At 44.4% G+C, this 22,872-nt stretch overlaps 1 protein-coding gene across 3 annotated transcripts in view; it reads left to right on the top strand.

Moving 5' to 3' along the window:
* The window catches only part of LOC126424769 (esterase FE4-like), a 298,792-nt gene that overhangs the window by 241,167 nt on the left and 34,753 nt on the right, over positions 1-22,872 (top strand). For all 3 annotated transcript variants that reach the window (XM_050087521.1, XM_050087520.1, XM_050087519.1), the window contains one exon: positions 10,293-10,465. In XM_050087521.1, coding sequence (XP_049943478.1) covers positions 10,293-10,465 — 173 coding nt within the window. The remainder of the gene's footprint in view (positions 1-10,292; positions 10,466-22,872) is intronic.

Below are 22,872 nucleotides of genomic sequence, written 5' to 3'. Positions count from 1 at the left end.
TCTCGGTAGGGACGTGGCTACCTCCCTGATGGCTTCTCAAATCAGGTCCACCGTCTCAGAGAACTCTTTTTTAATTTGGCGCAAAATTTTTACTATGTTTCTCTGCTCGATTAACCGCTGCATCTCGAATCTCGATGGGTTACCAAAACACACAACAGGTGAAACGCTCTTCTCACTGCGTCACCACTCAGATGCGACTGAGCGTTTGTTAGCCAAGACCGTCCACCATCGAACCTGCATCGCTCTAGTCCTTCTTTTCGTTTGGAAAATTTTTTTCTCGAGTGTTCTGGGACAAACCCTGCAGCCAAAATGCCATTTACCCTGATTTTTGCGAATCGATAACTTATTTAATTGAAATGTGCTAATGGTCACCAAGATGGGTCTTTCGTCAGAGTTTGAGCGCTTTTACCTGCAGATATACGGCTGCACAGTGAAGCTAGTCGGTGGGAAACAACACTTCCTGGCAACTTTACTTCCCAGTGTGGTTCTCCGAGAACTGCTGCAAAAGACACAGTGCCAGTTTGGTCAGTTCACTGCTTCCATTGAGAACCGCAGTTTTAAATAGCACACAAGGAGAACAGTAGGTCTCACTATGTCACTTTTTAGACAGCCTCGGGGCAAAGTGTAGCCAGGTTTTTGTCATTTATTCTGAAATTTTCCACAAATGGACAAATTTTCCAAATGGACAATGATCCCAGAGTTTCCTCCACGCATATACATAATATCGTTACTTAGGACTGCTGTATTTTGCCAAACCACTAAGAAGCAGCCAGAGCTGTTGTAATTAAGAGATATCTGTTCCACATAGAAGCCGAAATAATTTATAGTGGTGAAAATGCGTAGGAATCTGGAATTATTAAACACTACAGTTTTCCACTGTCTACTTCTTGCAATGTAGAAGGATCATTTTCTGAGTTAAAGAATGTCCTGGCAGACTTACGTACGAGCCTAAATGAGGAGAACGTAGATTATTATTTATTCATCTTATAGCTTTTACTGCAGGGAGTTAAGAAATCTTTGGCCCGCCTTCGATGCAACTAATCTGATTTAAGAACAGAGGCTGCATCTTTAGGGAAATTAGAATCTGTCAGGAAAGTAAGAAGCTGGCTGTGTCCAAAACTGGGAAACTACATGAAACCATTTACAAGGTTGCCAGAAGATGGATTCGTACCACCTTGCTTTCTGAATCCAGGGATTTGTAGGTTAGCAGCTCAATGCATAGAGCTACCCCAATCGGTGCGAATTTGGAAACAGTGGTTGTTGTATTTTGCTTTGAAAAATGAAATGCATCAGAACAAAAGATGGAAGTTTTTAATTTTGCTTGTGTGGTCATTTGACAGTGCACAAATGCATGTAAATTTTAAGATTTATTTGTGCATATAATTGCTATCTTCAGTTGTTATAGTATTACAAGAACGTAAATAGATTTTTGACAGAAGTGAGGCTGTGACGGAGGGGGTGAGGGCAGGGTGCAGTCGGCTTGGGGACGAATTCAAATCACCCGCTGAAAAAATGTTTTAGAATGCGCTATAGGCTGTGCTGCCATGACATACCTCTTCCACTATCCACAAACCCCTGAACATCGCTCCGTATGTGGTTTTCATAATTGAATGCTGTGTGGATGATCAGACTGAAAAAAATTTTGCCATTTGGGCTACTAATGATATAATATTGAACAATTTTTTGTTGGTCAGTACGAATTTCGGCGACAGTGGCAAATCCAAATGTATTTTTGTGCGCTGGTTATACAGGGTGTTACAAAAAGGTACGGCCAATCTTTCAGGAAACATTCCTCACACACAAATAAAGAAAAGATGTTATGTGGACATGTGTTCGGAAACGCTTAATTTCCATGTTAGAGCTCATTTTAGTTTCGTCAGTATGTACTGTACTTCCTCGATTCACCACCATGATTTCATACGGGATACTCTACATGTGCTGCTAAAACATGTGCCTTTACAAGTACGACACAACATGTGGTTCATGCACGATGGAGCTCCTGCACATTTCAGTCGAAGTGTTCGTACGCTTCTCAACAACAGATTCCGTGACCGATGGATTGGTAGAGGCGGACCAATTCCATGGCCTCCACGCTCTCCTGACCTCAACCCTCTTGACTTTCATTTATGGGGGCATTTGAAAGCTCTTGTCTACGCAACCCCGGTACCAAATGTAGAGACTCTTCGTGCTCGTATTGTGGTCGGCTGTGATACAATACGCCATTCTCCAGGGCTGCATCAGCGCATCAGGGATTCCATGCGACGGAGGGTGGATGCATGTATCCTCGCTAACGGAGGACATTTTGAACATTTCCTGTAACAAAGTGAAGTCACGCTGGTACGTTCTGTTGCTGTGTGTTTCCATTCCATTATTAATGTGATTTGAAGAGAAGTAATAAAATGAGCTCTAACATGGAAAGTAAGCGTTTCCGGACACATGTCCACATAACATATTTTCTTTCTTTGTGTGTGAGGAATGTTTCCCGAAAGTTTGGCCGTACCTTTTTGTAACACCCTGTAGTTTAATATAGTTCTTAATCATATTTACCCTGTGAAATATTGCAACCCTAAAATTCTGTCAGCTTCCAAATAATGATTCCATTGCTAACATCAAACTGATGTAGATAGGTAATTAGGCTTTTTATTTTTAACATACCATGACGCTAGTAGAGATTTTCCTCTTCGTTACAAACGTATCAATAATTAGAAACTGTGACAACAGCGCTCAGCACAGAAACCGTGAACGGTGGTTCATTAAATTCAACTGCAAATAAGAAATGAACTGATCAACAAAACAACAACTAAGCTCAGATAATGCCAACAATGTGGAGTAGTTGGTCTAAGCTAAAGTAGGGATGGGCGTGGGCGAAAGTCGATAGTGTTATCGATACACAGATAGTTTAGATCTGTCGATGGCCTTGCTGACAGTCAATAGTGTGTATCTCTTTACCGTCGTGTGATTAAAAGTTAAAATATCTTTTAATTTCTCTACATACCAACTAGATCGTGTGTAATTTCATTTAGGTGATAGGGGGTCTGGACCCCCTGAACCCACGTTTGGTTACGTCCTTGCTCGGGGATGTCAACACAGATTTCCTCTGTAAGTACAGTTTTCTTCTAGGCAGTATGGTCCGACACTGTAACCACAATGAAGTAAGAATATAACTACGAGGGGCGTTTGAAAAGTCCGTGCAAAGTCATGTTTAGTTAGTAGCATCTTTGGAAAGAACGCACAGCAAGTTTCAGCCATATTGGTCTATTTCTTTGTGTTTGACATTCATGTGAATCAAGGAAGTCGAGTGACTGTCAAAAAATTGACGGAAAAGAATTTCGTGTGGTGGTTAAACATTACTTTATGAAAGGCAAAAACGCCTCAGGAGACTAAAGAGAAGCTTGATAAACATTACTGTGACTCTGCACCTTTGATTAGAACAGTAGATCAACTATCTGGAAAAGGTAAAACTATTACAGGTGCATATTATTGATCGTTATTGGACCGTTTGAAAATCGAGTTGCAGGGAAAACGCCGGTGATTGGATCGCAAGAAAGTACTTTTCAATTACGACAATGCACCAGCACACACGTCAGCAGTTGTGGTTGCAAAATTAATGGAAATAGGATTCCAACTCGTTTCACATACCCCCTATTCTCCAGAAGTGGCTCCATCGGGCTAATATTTGTTCACCAATTTGAAGAAATGGGTGGTGGGACAAAGATTTTATTCGAATGAGGAGGTGATTGCAGCAAGTAATAGCTATTTTGCAGACTTGGACAATTCCTATTATTCGGAAGGGGTCAACAAATTAGAACAGCGTTGGACGAAGTATATAAGTCTAAAAGGAGGCTATGTCGTAGAATAAAAAAGGTTTACGACAAACACGTAAGTAGTATTTATTTTTGCACGGGCTTTTCAAACGCCTATCGTAAGTACCTAGAAGTTCAAGAAGACATGTCCAGCAAGTAAAATTACTGCACCGCTGACGCCCAAAGAAATTTTTCCTGTATACCTGGCGGCATTGAGTTCAAGGACAAGGTGGTGGCAGTCGAACACAGGTCTTCTGACCTCAGTGCCGTATTGAAATCATTGTCCCCATACTTGTTCGGTGAGAAGCGTATTCGGTTTCTCCTTACAAAATAAAACGCAGCGCTCTAGATAGATTAGTGATATCGGCGACTGACTTTGCACGAGGTGAATCCAGTGTTCCCAGTAGTCTCCAGATGTCTTCTACGTGAAATTATTACTCAAAAACTAGGTTTTCGGAAAGTGTGCACAATGTGCGTGCCAACGTAAAACCGACGGAATCGCGTCTTTAACAGCATTTCTTGAGTGCCTCCAACTGAAAGGTGAATAATTTTTTTTGATTCTGTTGTGTTTGGTGTCGAAACGTGGTTGGTACACTACATCTATGAGACCAGAAGACAATCAATGGAATGGCGACATTCGTCCTCAACACCAGTGAAAAAATTCAATGGTTTTTCCGGCCCGTAAAACCATGTCCTCTATTTTTTGGGGCCATATACGGATTCTCCTCAATGAATTTTTCCTTCGTGGTATTGCGAAACGCCGGCCGGGGTGGCCGATCGGTTCTAGGCGCTACAGTCTGGAACCGCGCGACCGCTACGGTCGCAGGTTCGAATCCTGCCTCGGGCATGGATGTGTGTGATGTCCTTAGGTTAGTTAGGTTTAAGTAGTTCTAAGTTCTAGGGGACTGATGACCTCAGAAGTTAAGTCCCATACTGCTCAGAGCCATTTGAACCATTTTTATTGCGAAACCCTAAAAGAACTATGGAGGGCGATACAGTATAAAATAAATGGAATGTTAAAGAAATGCGTGCTGCGTAACAAAGCACACTGCAAGATAGTCAATGGCATAAAGCGACTCGTGGATTCATCCGGTTGCAACACGGACGAAGAAGATTCCTTATCTCATTGAATTTATTGAGCACGAAGACAACTACGTCGAAAAATAGTTTGATTTACTCGATTACTATTAATATACATTCATTTTCAAAGCTATTACATTTACAAAAATATGATTAATGCGTGAATGGAACCGTAAACTTATTAAGTTTACATTTTGCGCTCCATAAGTGTTTTGTGTGTTCGTCTCTAGTCACTCGACACACGTTCAAGAGGTGGTCAAGTTCGTACCATATTTTAGTAACAAAGTCCTTCGAATGGTCATCTCAGGAGCGTTGAGCTGTTTAAGTGTTATTGGGGGGTACATAAACACGGTCCTTTTCGTACTCCAGAAGGAAAAAGTCAGAAGGTGTTAGGTCAGGCGACCAGGGGGAGGGGGTGGAGCATGGAGAAAGAGCCACAATTGCAAGATTTTTCTTTCTTTTTTAGTCATCAGTCTCCTGGCTGGTTTGATGCGGCCCGCCACGAATTCCTCTCCTGTGCTAACCTCTTCATCTCAGAGTAGCATTTGCAACCTACATCCAGTTCAATTCTTTTAATTTCTGGACAGGCTTCGAATGTAAGCTCTTCACTGCTCACTAGTTCCAACAACTTGAGGAGTAGATATAACGATTACTGCTCGACAATCTGAGAGGAGGATTTTCTAGACAGTTGTATGCAGATGAGATGGCGTGAAGTAGTGAAAAGTGAAGGTGACCGACAAGGCTGGAATAATTTTTAGAGAGGTAAAGCACAAGCTAGTATCATACACTTTGGCCGGACCGAGCGAGGTGGCGCAGTGGTTAGCACACTGGACTCGCATTCGGGAGGGCGACGGTTCGATCCCGCGTCCGGCCATCCTGATTTAGATTTTCCGTGATTTCCCTAAATCGCTTCAGGTAAATGCCGGGATGGTTCCCCAACATTCCCTAATCCGATGAGACCGATGACTTCGTTGTTTGGTCTCTTCCCCCAAATCAACCCAACCCACCCCAACCTCGGCCGGAGCTGGTTAGAGTAAAAGTTCCGATAGTCAAAGCTGCTGGGCCGCCGCCATTCAGCTTTGTTTCCACGCTGTCCTCACAATGTGTGGATCTAATAGTTGCTAAATCTCGGCTAGTTTTCTTGTACATTAGCGTACCAGTGTTGGACAAAAATACAGGGCTATTACAAATAATTGAAGCGATTTCATCACATATGGCCACGACACACTACAGATACGTAGAAAAACTCATAAAGTTTTGTTCGGCTGAAGCCGCACTTCAGGTTTCTGCCTCCAGAGCGCTCGAGAGCGCAGTGAGACAAAATGGCGACAGGAGCCGAGAAAGCGTATGTCGTGCTTGAAATGCACTCACATCAGTCAGTCATAACAGTGCAACGACACTTCAGGACAAAGTTCAACAAAGATCCACCAACTGCTAACTCCATTCGGCGATGGTATGCGCAGTTTAAAGCTTCTGGATGCCTCTGTAAGGGGAAATCAACGGGTCGGCCTGCAGTGAGCGAAGAAACGGTTGAACGCGTGAGGGCAAGTTTCACGCGTAGCCCGCGGAAGTCGACGAATAAAGCAAGCAGGGAGCTAAACGTACCACAGCCGACGGTTTGGAAAATCTTACGGAAAAGGCTAAAGCAGAAGCCTTACCGTTTACAATTGCTACAAGCCCTGACACCCGATGACAAAGTCAAACGCTTTGAATTTTCGGCGCGGTTGCAACAGCTCATGGAAGAGGATGGGTTCAGTGCGAAACTTGTTTTCATTGATGAAGCAACATTTTTTCTTAATAGCGAAGTGAACAGACACAATGTGTGAATCTGGGTGGTAGAGAATCCTCACGCATTCGTGCAGCAAATTCGCAATTCACCAAAAGTTAACGTGTTTTGTGCAATCTCACGGTTTAGAGTTTACGGCCCCTTTTTCTTCTGCGAAAAAAACGTTACAGGACACGTGTATCTGGACATGCTGGAAAATTGGCTCATGCCACAACTGGAGGCCGACAGCGCCGACTTCATCTTTCAACAGGATGGTGCTCCACCGCACTTCCATCATGATGTTCGGCATTTCTTAAACAGGAGATTGGAAAACCGATGGATCGGTCGTGGTGGAGATCATGATCAGCAATTCATGTCATGGCCTTCACGCTCTCCCGGCTTAACCCCATGCGATTTCTTTCTGTGGGATTATGTGAAAGATTCAGTGTTTAAACCTCCTCTACCAAGAAACGTGCCAGAACTGCGAGCTCGCATCAACGATGCTTTCGAACTCATTGATGGGGACATGCTGCGCCGAGTGTGGGAGGAACTTGATTATCGGCTTGATGTCTGCCGAATCTCTAAAGGGGCACATATCGAACATTTGTGAATGCCTAAAAAACTTTTTGAGTTTTTGTATGTGTGTGCAAAGCATTGTGAAAATATCTCAAACAATAAAGTTATTGTAGAGCTGTGAAATCGCTTCAATCATTTGTAATAACCCTGTATATAAGCACCGCGAAAAATGCAGGCTTGAACATAAAGGTAAACGCTAGCCAAGCCTGCAAGTTGTGCTGTTGTATTTGACCACGAACGGAACCCGTGCAATGTCCTCAGTACTTTGCAACTGTCGGCCTTGACCAGAACAGCACTTCGAGTAGCCTTAAGTGAATTACTTCGGATCTAAGTGAATTTAAATTTGGGAAAACTGTTGGTGCTCTTATCGTTAGGGCTTCCGTGACCATGGTAGCCGACGAGCTCATTGATTCAAGAGGTGCCGTGAGGACGGTTCATACCACATACACGGAAAGCGGAAAAATAACATTCGATAAGTCACAAAGCGCCTGAAATACGTGTTAACTGGTCATGAGAGACGATCACTGAAGAGGATAGTCACGAAAAATAAGAGGACGACAGCGGCAAAAGTCATTGCAGAACTGAACGTCGTACCCACAAAACCTTTCAGCAACGAAACAACACTAAGGGAGACACATAAAATGGGAACTGCAGGTTGTGCGGAAATTCCAAAGCCACTCACCAGTGATGTAACAGGAAAGCTGTTAGCATTAGGTTGTGGAACAATAGAAGAAAGTTGTTTGGTGGATCGAGACTTGTTTCACACGGTTTCAAGCTTCTGGACCAATTTACGACCGAACAGTCAAACATCGCTGGGGTTCGGAGGTGATATGGGAGCCATATATCGTATTCCATGGGACCAATATGTACTGTGCAAAGTCGCATCACTGCCAAAGGTTATGTGAGCGCTTTGGCTGATCTGGTGGATCGCATTGTACACTGTTTGTTCCGCAATGGTTATGTTCTATTCCAAGACGACAGGGCCACTTGATAGCTCGCATCGTCCAGGAAGACCTCTCCTGGACACCACCATTACCAGTATTATTGAGTTTTTGTTGTCTATTTTGGAAAGAAGGATGTGTGATCGCTGTGCACATCCTTCATCGTTCCATCAACTTACCATTATTTCTCAGGAAGAATGGTGCAAAAGCCGGAGGGTGTGGCCGAGCGGTTCTACGCGCTTCAGTCTGGAACCGCGCGACCGCTGCGGTCGCAAGTTCGAATCATACCTCGGGCATGCATGTGTGTGATGTCCTTAGGTTAGTAAGGTTTAAGTAGTTCTAAGTTGTAGGGGACTGATGACCTCAGATGTTAAGTCCTATAGTGCTCAGAGCCATTTTAACCATTTGAATGGTGTAAACTTCCACTGAAAACCATACAGCACATACACGAGTGTGGTTTGATAAGCCTGGTAAAAAAGCAAGAAAAAATGTTTCGTAAACAACTCGGTTTACTTCTCGACACAGTGTTGGCTCAAATAGCTCTGAGCACTATGACTTAACTTCTGAGGTCATCAGTCCCCTAGAACTTAGAACTACTTAAACCTAACTAACCTAAGGACGTCACACACATCCATGCCCGAGGCAGGATTCGAACCTGCGACCGTGGCGGTCGCGCGGTTCCAGACTGAAGCGCCTAGATGCACTCGGGCACCCCGGCCGGCTAGACACAATCTGCTTTGAGGGATATACACTTGGTCCAGCGATCCTCCAGCTATTTCATCCCATCGCAAATAGCGGTTCTCTCAAACTCTGCATAATACTCGTTGCTTGCAAGCATATTTTTGCGTGACGACCTTGGTCCGTATCCAGCCAACGCAAGTTTCAAACGATCCAACAATGAAGCATAACAAGATGCAATTATGGTTCTGAATTTTTCCAAGTAATACACGAAAATTTTGCTTGGGATTGCCAAAAATATTTCCCCCCATCTTACTAGCCTACAAAATTATCTTTGTCTTCTTCAGTGCACTTCCACCACCATTTGTCCATTGTTTTGTCTGTCGTTTTGGCTATGATGTCTAACGATGGATCCAGGTTTCATCAACAGTCCGAGATCATCGAAAAAAGTCTAGCGGAATGCAACTGAACATGGTCACACATTGTGCTGAAATGTTGTACCGGAACCACTTTGGGTCGACCGTGTGGAAACGCGGCACCCACCTCCCACACATTCACAGCCAGTCCTCGGTGCAGGACATTATACACTCGGTCACTTGAGATGCCTACAATGTGAACAATGTCACGAATTTTTATTCGGTGTTTTTGCATTACCATACCATGGATTTTGCCAATGGTCTCCTTCATAGTAACCTCAGTCCGGAGCGCTCTTCACCTTCGGTGCTTGTCCGATCACGTTTAAATTCATCAGTCCAAAAGTAAATGGTCTTCAACAGCTGTGACGTAGTCGCGTACTTGAACAGTGATCCAACACTGTCAAGTGTTTTTTATTCCAGTTTTTGATCACAATATCAATTCTTGCTATTACGGCCTTATCACTCTAGGACACGGTGTAGAAAAGATCTGAGGATGGTCATTACTGACTGAAACCGGTCATCGTCAAAAGAATTGATATTGTGATCAAAGACTGGAATAAAAAACATTTAAATGGTCTTCAGTTGTGGCGCAGACTCCGCGTGAACTTCATCCAGTTCCGTTTTGATAAGCGCGGCAGTCCAACGTTTGAAACGAAAACATTTGATAATAGCATGAAACTCGATTATTTTCAGTCATAGTCGACATAGTGATCAATCCAGACGGCTGTCAGAAATTAACTGTATGCTGTACATTGTTGAAATAGGGAAACGCAACCAGACTGTTCCCTTCTTTCACGGAAATTTACCGTTCTTATCAAACCACCTTCCTATTCATCCATTCTGAGCCGACAGGAAACTGTTGTGAATGGCAATGGTTTTCCTACACCTTATTAGAAACGGTAATGTGTCTTGTTTTTGTATTTTCATATTTTTCTCCACCCGCTGTACGTCTATCGGCAGTACTGAAAAATGCTCTTCTGTCTGACGAGTAAGTGTTGTTTCTGCTCCGATTAACATGCGTTTCTGTGTACAGAGGTCGTACCTGACATGGTCCGCGAATCCAGCTATGCTAAGAACCCCCGCCTGCTGATCCCCACCAACCTGCGCTGCCCTGAAGCGGACAGGGACGACGTGGCGGAGGAGATTCAGTGCTTCTACTTTGGAGACCGCGACATCGGACCCGACACGCAAGTGGAGCTCTTCACAGTGAGTAACCTCGTCAACTACCTGACACACACAGTGGTTACGGTTACTACAAGCCACACCACAAATTGGGAAACGGGGCTAAATTTCTAGTAGTTTACTGTCGAGTTGCGACTTTCACAAATGTTTTATTCGTATCTTACAGAAACTAGCAGTACGGCAATAAACAGCCTTTTAAACACGCCGCTAACGGCAATCAAGTAATTTATAGCAATACAACAATTTAAAATTAAAAAAAAAAAACACACACAGAAGCTAGCAGTACAGCAATAAACTACCTCTTAAAACACACCGCTTATGGCAATCAAAGTAATTTATAGCAATACAACAATTTAAAGAACATTAGTAAACAAGGCTACCCAAGTAAATACAGAACTTTGTTGATAAAGTACGGTGAAGTAGTGAAGCTGCCAACACCGCCATTAAAAAAAATTAAACAGGTCTCAGCAAACACACGATTAATGGCAATAAAAGGAATTTACAAACTTGGAGGAATTTAAAAAAATTTAAATAAAAGTGTCCTGGAATATCATTAGAACATAACAGATATGACGGACCCGTGTAAAGCGGCCACAAATCACCCACTGAGGGATGCTCAAGCTAGGCAGAATACTGACCAATTTAAATACGCCCGTAAACACAAATTCCAGTCTCAGGCTGGTCACTGCACCGACTCTTAGCCAGCGAAAACTTGTTATAAGATGGCTTAACTTGCTGACAGAGTTAGAGCTAACCTCGAGCAAGGAAACATTACACCACACAGTCCTGAATGAGCGATTACATGATCAACCAACAAGAAGCATGAATTTACTCATAACCCGCGACAGAATAGCGAAACAATTAAACTGCCAAAACTACACCTCCCATCGGACAGTAACGAGATGAGGAGGAAAGATCACTGTCTTCAATTACACCAGTGCCAGGGACAGGAAACCCGGTCGCCGGAGGCCACAAGGCAGAAGAGACGCTGGTTACACAAAATTATTACTTAATGATTAAACCTTCCACGAACTTAACTTGCAATTATGCTCGAACAGGCAGTACACGACCCCCGATGGCAAGGACCCACACATTCGACCGCGCACGCGTCGCCAGCGTACACAACACGCCACGGTGACGCGACAACACTCTCTGTCACCGGAGTTCACGTCTTCTCTGCAACGTTGACGGGTAGTGACCGCTCCTTCATGTTAGGTGTCTCCTTTTAAACCCCAATGTTCAGTGTTGAAACGGATTTAAAGAAGCTTGTTAACGTCCCACCAAGGCGAAATGAACAACAACTACTCGTGGGGCGATTCTGTATACAACCAACACGCGGGGAGCTCTTCCGTCAACTCGACCCGCTCGTTACACACAACCGACATTCATCACGTGCCGACTCGGTACAACCGACCACGCCTGCTTCGCGCTGGAGAGGCACACACACTCTCCCGTGTCCACCACACTCTCTGCCCGCAGCGCCCCTACTTCCGCGCCACCACACGAGGTTACAACCGGTCAAAGACCTCACTTCCTCCATAGCAGTTGCCCTGAAGCAAAAACGCAGATATCGATAGCAGAGGGAAAAGACAACCAAGCAGCCACTTAATGACAGACAACATATCAAACAAACATGTCAGGGGAAGAAAAGGAAAACCAATGCAATCCAAACACAAGGTGTAGCACGAGTCGATAAATGGCTCACTACCCAAAACATACGTGCACGACCTACACTTCTGTCAACGTGTTCGAGCAAGGAGAAGAAGGGGAGTGACTACATAAATGCGCAGCTCACTCTTGTTTTCACGGAAGGTCGTGGAACGGCCACACGCAACTGTAGGTCTACTTCGCTGACGTCACTCTGCTGTAAAATTTTGCAACACGTGTTATGATTGCGTAATCTCGTTTGCAGGAATCAACGTGGATTCCAAAGACGACGATCGCGTGGTACGAACCTCACTCCGTTCGTCCAGCTGTACCCAGGTTGACGCCTCCTCTCTTGACTTCCAGAAGGCGGTAGGCACAGACTCGCTGTGTCACTTACTGAAGGAAATACGAGCATTGGAGATATTCGGATGACTTATACAGTGAAGTTGCAATGCTAGAAAATTTGTAGTGAATTACAAGAAGACGTGCAGAAGATCCACGCCAAGTCCAGGAACCGACTGTTGACGTCCAAAGTAAACAGGTGTACCGTATTAATCCATAACGAGGCAGACACATCCGTTATTGTATGAGTAAGCGATTGGTAACAGTCCCATCCACGATACACAGCGAATGTGCAGACGGAATGATTTAGTGCGGAACGACCAAACGAAACTAATCACCGTGACGCAGATGGCAGACTAAGATTATAGGTAACCTATCTCACATGTGGCAACGGCGTTGCCACAGTGGCTGCACCGGTTCCCGTGAGATCATCGAAGTTAAGCGCTGTCGGGCGTGGCCGGCACTTGGATGGGTGACCATCCAGCCGCCATGCGCTGTTGCCATTTTTCGGGGTGCACTCAGCCTCGTGATGCCAATTGAGGAGCTACTCGACCGAATAGTAACGGCTCCGGTCAAAGAAAACCGTCATAAGGACCGGGAGAGCGGTGTGCTCACCGCATCCTCAACTGAGGATGAGACGGCAGTCGGATGGCCCCGATGGGCCACTTATGATCTGAAGACGGAGTGCTATCTCACGTGTAATCGCCTCATTCCATGACGAATGTGTACTTTGCATCCTGCTCTTAACGGATGTCTCATACGACAGTATTTCATCGTCTAGTGCATTGCTTTGAAACGTTATCATTATATACCCTCAGGTGCTGCAGATATACGACCGCCATTCAATAAGCCAGTTTCGTTTGGAGAAATGCGGAATTTACAATGGAAGATGGTGAAAAATTCTTGCTTCAGACTTTTTAAACTTCTGGTAGGTGTCGATTATATATGTGGCCTTCAAAATGCATCTGTAACAGACGTGAGCTACAACCAGACAGCTGTCACTGGGTATCTTTTGGCAGAAGACTGGAACATTGTACATACTGACAGTCGATGAAACGGGTTCATCACATCGAACCGGTAAGAAACGGTAGTTCGTGATATGGTGCCTCACCACCTCTCCTTCGAAGAAAAAGTTCAAAGGCACAGCCTCAGTGAGTAAAATCATCGCGACGGCATTCTGGGACCTCCCTCGTGGTGCAACGATCAACATGTGTATTGTGCTACGCTCAGGAAACTCAACAAACTACTTTAGCGTGTTCGTCGCCAGAAAATGAAAACGAACTTCTCCTGCTCCATGATAACGTGGGGCCTCGCACAAGTCTGTCCCCCCGAGAGACGGTCACAAAACTCCACTGCACTGGTCTTCCTCATTCACCCTACAGCCCGGATCTCCCTTCTGACTTCCATCTGTTTGGTGCAATGAAAGCTGCGCTCCGTAGATGATGGGGAGGTTATTGATCCAGCAAGTAACTGGCTACAACGTCGACCGGTAGACTAATACACTGCAAGCATATAAGCCCTACCAGTATTGTATTGTATGGAAGTGGGGACCTAGAAACTACAGAGAGGCTTCGTCCCCGCTGTAGCCGTCAGTGGTTCACATCCCCACAGCAGGACACAGCAGTCCACCCACCCCTCCTATCCTCGCCACCCCACACCGAACCCAGGGTTATGGAGCGGTTCGGTCCCCAGTGGACACCCCCCCTCCCCCCCCCCCCCCTCCCTGCCCCCGGGAACGTCTCACACCAGACGAGTGTAACCCCAATGTTTGCGTGGTAGAGCAATTATGGTGAACGAGTACGCGGGGCCAGTGTTTGCGCTGCAATCGCCGACATAGTGTAACTGAGGCGGAATAAGGAGAACCATCCCGCATTCGTCGAGGCAGATGGAAAACCGCCTTAGAAACCATCCACAGACTGGCCGGCACACCAGACCTCGACACTAATCTGCCGGGCGGATTCGTGCCGGGGACTGGCACGCCTTCCCGCCCGGAAAGCAGTGCGTTAGACGTCACGGCTATCGGGGCGGGCTCCCTACCAGTAATAAGACGCAGTGCCGACGAATTGAACGTAGAGTACGCTAGGTTTCGTAGCCAGAAAAGTGAGATATAAATGATGTTTCGGAGTGCAGAACAAAACCAGCCTGTTATCAGAAAAAAAATGTATGGTATTACTTATCATACGCATCTAGTGTTCGTATATTCCGAGCAAAGACGATGAACGTGAACCTAAAGAAGAATCCCAGCTTACACCGGGACTTACCAGCAATCGTTCATCCCACGAACCGTCCGCGACTGGATCAGGGTTAGGGCAATGACAGTGGTTCACAAAGTACCCTCCGCTACACACCGTAAGGTGGCTTGCAGATTAAAGATGTAGATGAGGGAGTGGAATACACTGGAGGGAAAAGTAGAGAAAGGACAGGAAGCGAAGTACTGTAATTAGCACGTGCTCCTCACAGTATCTCAATGAGACAATAATAATACCAACAATAATGCTTAGCTAGAAGTACAGTAACTGCGCCATGGAAAACAGTTTTGATACGGCGTTAATAGTAGTGAAATATAACTGATAATAACAGAGAAAAGATTGCTGAACTAGGAGTGAGTTCTGAGTCACAGTCGATGGTTTCTTCAGTGCTGCAAACAAGTCCATGAAGAACATTACTGTTTATTATAGGAGGTGTAGCACTAACGAGTTGGTTGCGCAGAAGCGTTCCCGATGTAGAAAAAGATTATGTAGTAGTGCGCGTAACAGAGAGGATTTTCCTTCCACGGGAACCTGTATTTTTTCAGTACTATTCAGACAGAAGTAATAAGATTGGGAACAGACAATGACGGCGAATCGTAATGTATACAAGAGTATGGCAGCCTATGTGGCCACATGTAAGATGGAGCTATGTGTTACGAAATATGAAAGTCAAGTACCTCTTGCACTCTAACTTTCATTACCAGCTCAAGCCAACGTTAGCTCATATGTGAACGTCCTTAAGGAATAAAGTCACCATAACTGTACAAAAATCAATTGCCGCGTTTATGAAAGATCATAACTTGAGAATGGCTCCACCGATTTGATTTTTCCTTTTTTTTTTGTTTTGTAAAAGCCATCTGAAAAGTCGTAAATCTGGAAGATATTTTTCTATGAAAATCTCAATGAATGTGACGGTCGAGTTGACAGTTCTGCTATCGCATGTCTTCAAAAAACAGGTCACGTTCTGGTTCCAGTTCTACTGTCGCATGGTTTCATAACAACACCAAGTTCCACGTTGAATATTGGAAGCGATATTTCAATGTGTTATCAGCGCTGGGCCGCGGTGGTCTAGCGGTTCTGGCGCTGCAGTCCGGAACCGCGGGAGGTTCGAATCCTGCCTCGGGCATGGGTGTGTGTGATGTCCTTAGGTTAGTTAGGTTTAAGTAGTTCTAAGTTCTAGGGGACTTATGACCTAAGATGTTGAGTCCCATAGTGCTCAGAGCCATTTGAACCATTTATCAGCGCTGATCATATCTTTCCTATGTTGCAAAGACTGAATTGATGTCAGTTCGTGATAATACGGTGTGTTACACTTCTTTGGCAAAAAAAATGCCACCAGTGAGGCGTCGGCGTAAGCGTATTGTAGGCCAGCTACATACTCGACGAGTGTAGACAGCGTTTGGAAGCAAAACGAATAAGGATTTCTCAGTTACTGTCATTTATAAGTCTAGAAGAATGCATACGGGAGATGGACAGTGAAGGAGTGAGGCAATGGATTTAAGGAAAGGAAAGGAGCGTATGGACAGAAAAATGAGGGAGGAGACGAATAGAGAGAGTGTGGGTTGTACAGGGAGTGGGTGGAGGGTGATGACAGGGAGAAGGAGGAGGAAGAGATATGGACAAACGGAGGGGAAGAAGTTTATATTTAGCAATTGCTAAACATTGTCACGTTCGCTGGTATTAAAACAAATAAACTTTCCTTACCGCGCGGGATTAGCCGAGCGGTCTGAGGCGCTGCAGTCATGGACTGTGAGGCTGGTCCCGGCGGAGGTTCGAGTCCTTCCTCGGTCATGGGTGTGTGTGTGTTTGTCCTTAGGATAATTTAGGTTAAGTAGTGTGTAAGCTTAGGGACTGATGACCTTTGCAGTTAAGTCCCATAAAATTTCACACACACACATATATACTTTCTATGACCCCACGAGGCAACAATGAGATATCAATTAAATATCATTAGCCCCTCAGTACAGGAGTAACTTTGAGCCAGATTAATTATCATATGATGCCTTTCCAACACTAATTATTCTACATCTACGAAATGGTGTATCGCAGAATGTACCCTGTGTCATAACTAGTTATTTCCTTTCCCGTTCCATTTGAAAATGGAGCGTCTTAGAAAACGACTGTCCTTATGTCCCCATGAGCCCTAATTTCTCTTATCTTGTATCCACGACCGTTATACGAAATGAACATTGGCGGCAGTAGGATCATTCTGCAGTAAGCTGAAAATGTCATTTCTCTAAATATCCACAATAGTGTTTCGCGGAAAGGACGTACCATTCCCCCCTCCCACCAGGAATTTCCATTTGTGTTCAGGAACTACCTTCATTTCACACGCTTATTGACTGAATCTACCAGCTGTTGTAACTTCCTTTGCATTCTTTATGGTTCTTTAGTGGGTAGAGGAACGAGGAACAGGTGCCGTTCGTGGACGGAGAATTCATATTTTAATTTGTAATACATCTAATATCAAATAGTAGAAGTACTACATAACTATGTTTCCTGTAGCTGCATCATTAGATACTAATAATAGATTAGAATGTTGAAATAGACAGGGTGATTTTTTTTCCACTGTGTACAAACTCTAGGAATTGATCCATGATAAGAGGATACACAACAAAAAAGCTCTAATGAACTTATGTCCGGAAATGCATCGTGTCCATGCTAGAGACCATTCATTCATCGTTACAGAGACTGCGCTCGCGGTCTAACGCGCGCTGTACCGCGCAGCCATAGTTACAGTACGTGTTGAAAATTGTTTCCATGTGCCTCAACTCATGCGTGTATGCGCCGTAGCGTGTTCTGTCTCACACCTTCACATCCGCCAGGATGCATCCGAACAGTGTCAAAAGTGGCATGAATACGCTGCTCCAGTGTGTCCACATCTGGAATGGGCTCTGCATACACGATACTCATGAGATGGCCCCATAACCAGAAATCGCACGGGTTGAGATCCAATGAACGAGCAGGCCATGTAACTGGACCCCCTCGTCCGATCCAGCGACCAGTGAAGACACGATTGAGATGCGTCCGGACGTTAACGGCGAAGTGGGCTGGAGCACCATCATCTAGCAGCCATATATCTCTTCGTATCATCAATGGCACTTCTTCCAGCAGTTAAGGCACCCGCAAGAAACGCTGATAGTGCCGGGATGTTAGGCGACATGAAAGGAAGGCTGGGCCGGCCGGGGTGACCGAGCGATTCTAGGCGCTACAGTCCGGAACCGCGCGACCGCTACGGTCGCAGGTTCGAATCCTGCCTCGGGCATGGATGTGTGTGATGTCCTTAGGTTAGCTACGTTTAAGTAATTCTAAGTTCTAAGGGACTGATGACCTCAGAAGTTAAGTCCCATAGTGCTCAGAGCTATTTGAACCATTTTGAGGCAGGCTGGCCCCAAAATAAGGTCACCAGTTATCATTAAGACTCCACCTATGTTGATGATTCGCTGTCATCATACCATGGAGACTCTGCATACTATCCCACAGATGGCTATTATGAAAGTTGACGATAGCACTCCACGTAAAAGTACCCTCATCTGTGAATAGGATGGATGACGCAAGTCCCGGAATCGCGATTGCCTGGTGAAGAAACCAGTTACAGAATGTGGAAAGTCTGTTCTTAGTAAACCCTGCACACGTTACTAATGATGAAGGTAGCAACAATTGTCATGGAGTGTTGGACACGGTCGCCTGGCTTACCCTGTACTGGCGAGCCAACTGTCTGGTACTTATATGGCGGTCGCCTTCCACAGTGTTAATCAAACTTTCCTCCAAGTCTGCTGTCCAACATTTCTGGTACGTCCTTCGTGATTTCCTGCTTCCCGAAACGACCCTGACCCAGACAAACAGCGAAACACTGTTGCAAATTCAGAACGCTGTGGTTGTTGTCGGCGGGCATAGGTCTCCTGATACAACCTTGCTACCCGCCAACCATTTCCATAAGTAAACACCATATCGGCAAGCTCTCATTTCGAGTAAGGAACACAGTGTACAACGCTGTATCACATCCGCTACAAGGTAAGTCAGCAAGAGATGTGAATCGGACACAACATTAGCAATTACTACGCCAGGAGAGGGCGCTATGGCATGACGTATGAGGAACAGTACAACCCTGTAGGATGAAACCATGCATACCGTAACTGTGGCTGCATGGTACAGCATGTATTAGACGGCAGTCTCTCTAGCGAAGTAAGATTAAAAAATGGTCTTTAGCATGGAAACTATGCATTTCCGGACATAAGTTCACTAGACTGTTTTGTTCCATATCCTCTCATCGATCGATCGCTCGAGTTTGTACAGCGACTGTTTTGTAGACGACGAGCCCTGACCGCTATGAAAGTCAGTAAATCTTAATAAATGGCAGAGACCCAAAAATGGGGACTGTGCATCGATGTTTGAACTTAGACCCTTATATGAATGCCTGACGTCTGTTCTTTTATTTATTTGTTTATTTACACGTCAAGTTCCGTAGGACCAAATTGAGAAGAAAATCTCCAAGGTCATGGAACGTGTCAGTACATGAAATTACAACATTAAAGTAATAACAGATAAAAATAAAATTTTTATGAACCCAAAAAAAAGTCGAGCCATAAGATTAAGTAAACGCAATCAACAACACAATAGGAATCAGCTTAATTTTTGAAGGAACTCCTCGATAGAATAGAAGGAGTGACCCATGAGTAAACTCTTCAGTTTCGATTTAAATTCTAGTGGTAGCTTATTGAAAATGGATGCAGCAGTATATTGCACATATTTCTGCACAAGAGTTAAGGAAGTTCGATCCAAATGCATATTTGATTTCTGCCAAGTATTAACAAAGTGAAAGCTGCTTATTCTTGGGAATAAGGTAATACTGTTAACAAGAAATGACAGTAAGGAATATATACATAGTGAGAGGCCAATGTGAAAATACCCAGACTCTTGAACAGACTTCGACAAGAAGTTCATGAACTTACACCACTTATTCTCTGAACCGCCCATTTCTGAACCAAATATATCCTTTTAGAATGGGAAGAGTTACCCCAAAATATAATACCACACGACATAAGCGAATGAAAATAAGCAAAGTACACTAATTTTTGTGTCGGGCGATTACACATAGAAATTGGAACTGTTCAGTTTCGCTAATCATATGCCCATTCTGTGAAATTAAAACGTCAGTTCTCTGCCTCGTGATGACTGGGTGTGATGTCCTTAGGTTAGTTAGGTTTAAGTAGTTCTAAGTTCTAGGGGACTGATGACCATAGTGCTCAGAGCCATTTGAACCATTTTGAAAACGTCAGGTTTTGTTGAATTGTGTGTTAGAAACTGTAAAAACTGAGTCTTACTGTGATTTAGCTTTAGTTTATTATGTCATGACTTAGGTCATGACTGCACTATCTGAAACCGAGCCAATGTTGCACACAACATCCTTTACATTTGTATAGCAGTGCAGTTGCACTGCACAGTACTTGGTTTCATATTTCACATTTCTCAACAACATATTCAAAAACAAAACAAATTTTCAGTGTTATTTAGTTACTAGACATAAAATAATTTTCTGATAGAAAATGTCGGCATACGAACATACACAAACAATTTCAAAGATTGTCACACTAACGTTGCCACGCAATCGTGACTTATTTAGTTCTGCAATCGAAGAAACATCTTTCCCACACAAACGTTGATCAAAATATTGTAGCATTTTTGCAACCTCATTATGGAAACGCAGAAATTCTACCTGAGGAAAGAAGTGTACACATCCTAGACAGTTTTAACCTTAAAGATATTTGTCTTTTAATTAGGAATTACGTGCACATCAAACAGGTACATTTGCACATGCACAGGGGCGCTTTCAACTGAAATGGCAAACCGTCCCGAAAACATCTTGAAAGCAGATTGACAGTGTCTTCAAAATGTTTAGAAACCTATCCTTATATTTCTCTCAAGGTCATAGTGAATTCCTCAAACATCACCTTTCCTTTAACCCTGAAGTTAGGGAACTAGACTTAACTGCCTTTGTCAGACGTGTCTCTCCTACAACGCGATTTTCTTTTTAAATGCTTCCTCATCAAATCAGAAACAAATTACCTTTAAGTGTCTTACTGTGGGTAGTGTGCACTCAACTCCACATAAGATGCGAAGTCTGTGCAATCCATTCGGGATGTTCTAATTTTCATTCCTGCAGTCTACTTTCCTTCATAAATTGAACGACAGCGAGTTCGAAATCGGAAACTCGTTCCACTGAAAATTATTGCAACTGACGACAATGGAATCATGCATCCGACTTCAGAAATTTTACTGTGCGTACCATCAATTTCTTCATTTGCTCCAAGCCTTAAAATTTAGCTAAAGTGCTTCTTGATGTACAGAACAATGAAACTCGTCTCTCGATTTTTGTAATTTTTTGACATTTCATTTTCAACTAAATCTTTCTTCTGCATGATATTATAGTGTTGTTAGATAGCAAATATGTAGTACCTGCCAATTATGATAATTCAGCTCATTCCTCTCTTCTGTCAGTCCCATTCATTTTACAGGATTGAGACGACAGATAGCTTCATTGCCTCTTTTGGTGCTAACGGCCACTGGACCTGTGAAAGTGCTTCATACCACTAATAAATAGTGAAGGATAAACAGCGCTGATCCTACGATTCTCTCGACCTTGGACAGCTATGTCAATCGAGAAATGCCACACCACAATGCTAACTGAAACGTCCTAGTTACTTCCGAGAAAGACCGAGCAAAGCCGAGTGGCACGCCAGATCTTTGCCCGAACGCCGCCCGCACGCACTGCACGTGCGAATTAAGGCATGCCATGACCGTCCCTGGCCTGCAGGCTGTACGTACTGCCCGACCACGATATTACTGCACTTGGTCTGGCGTGGCGGTTAGCACAAACATGCCGTGACGATACAGCAAACAAATACAGCCATGGTTAAGGAAAACGAATCACAGTGTGGAAGATATCAAGACAACGGTGCATACACTGTCAAGTGTTTCCTATCGCGATAAAAAGTCATGATAAGCCGACCAATGCGCTCTCCCTTCTAGGTGCAATAATATTGTGGTTGATTGATAACACACCTCCACGCTCCACTGTTGCTCCACATCGCTAGTATTTCCCTCTTTCTCTCTTATACCAGCCTCTCCCTACCTTTTACACTACTGGCCATTAAAATTGCTGCACCAAGAAGAAATGCAGATGATAAACGGGTATTCATTGGACAAATATATTATACTAAAACTGACATGTGATTACATTTTCACGCAATTTGGGTGCACAGATCCTGAGAAATCAGTACCCAGAACAACCACCTCTGGCCGTAATAACGGCTATGATTTGCCGGGCATTGAGTCAAGCAGAGCTTGGATGGCGTGTACAGGAACAGCTGCCCATGCAGTTTCAACACGATACCACAACCTGAGAAATCAGTACCCAGAATAACCACCTCTGGTCGTAATAACGGCTATGATTTGCCGGACATTGAGTCAAACAGAGCTTGGATGGCGTGTACAGGAACAGCTGCCCATGCAGTTTCAACACGATACCACAAGAAAAGTTCAAATGGTTCAAATGGCTCTGAGCACTGTGGGACTTAACATCTATGGTCATCAGTCCCCTAGAACTTAGAACTACTTAAACCTAACTAACCTAAGGACATCACACAACACCCAGTCATCACGAGGCAGAGAAAATCCCTGACCCCGCTGGGAATCGAACCCGGGAACCCGGGCGTTGGAAGCGAGAACAAGAGTAGTGACTGGCGTATTGTGACGAGCCAGTTGCTCGGACGCCATTGATCAGACGTTTTCAGTTGGTGAGAGATCTGGAGAATCTGCTGGCCAGGGCAGCAGTCGAACATTTTCTGTATCCAGAAAGGCCCGTACAGGACCTGCAACATGCGGTCGCGCATTATCCTGCTGAAATGTAGGGTTTCGCAGGGATCGAATGAAGGGTAGAGCCACGGGTCGTAACACATCTGAAATGTAACGTCCTCTGTTCAGAGTGCCGTCAATGCGAACAAGAGGTAACCGAGACGTGTAACCAATGCCACCCTATACCATCACGCCGGGTGATACGCCAGTATGGCGATGACGAATACACGCTTCTAATGTGCGTTCACCGTGTTGTCGCCAAACTCGGATGCGACCATCATGATGCAGTAAACAGAACCTGGATTCATCCGTAAAACTGACGTTTTGCCATTCGTGCAC

This window comes from Schistocerca serialis, chromosome 10, assembly GCF_023864345.2.
Source record: "Schistocerca serialis cubense isolate TAMUIC-IGC-003099 chromosome 10, iqSchSeri2.2, whole genome shotgun sequence".
In the NCBI taxonomy this organism is placed as follows: Eukaryota; Metazoa; Arthropoda; class Insecta; order Orthoptera; family Acrididae; genus Schistocerca; species Schistocerca serialis.
The sequence above is the reverse complement of the archived record's forward strand: the minus strand, read 5'-3'. Positions and strand labels throughout refer to the sequence as shown.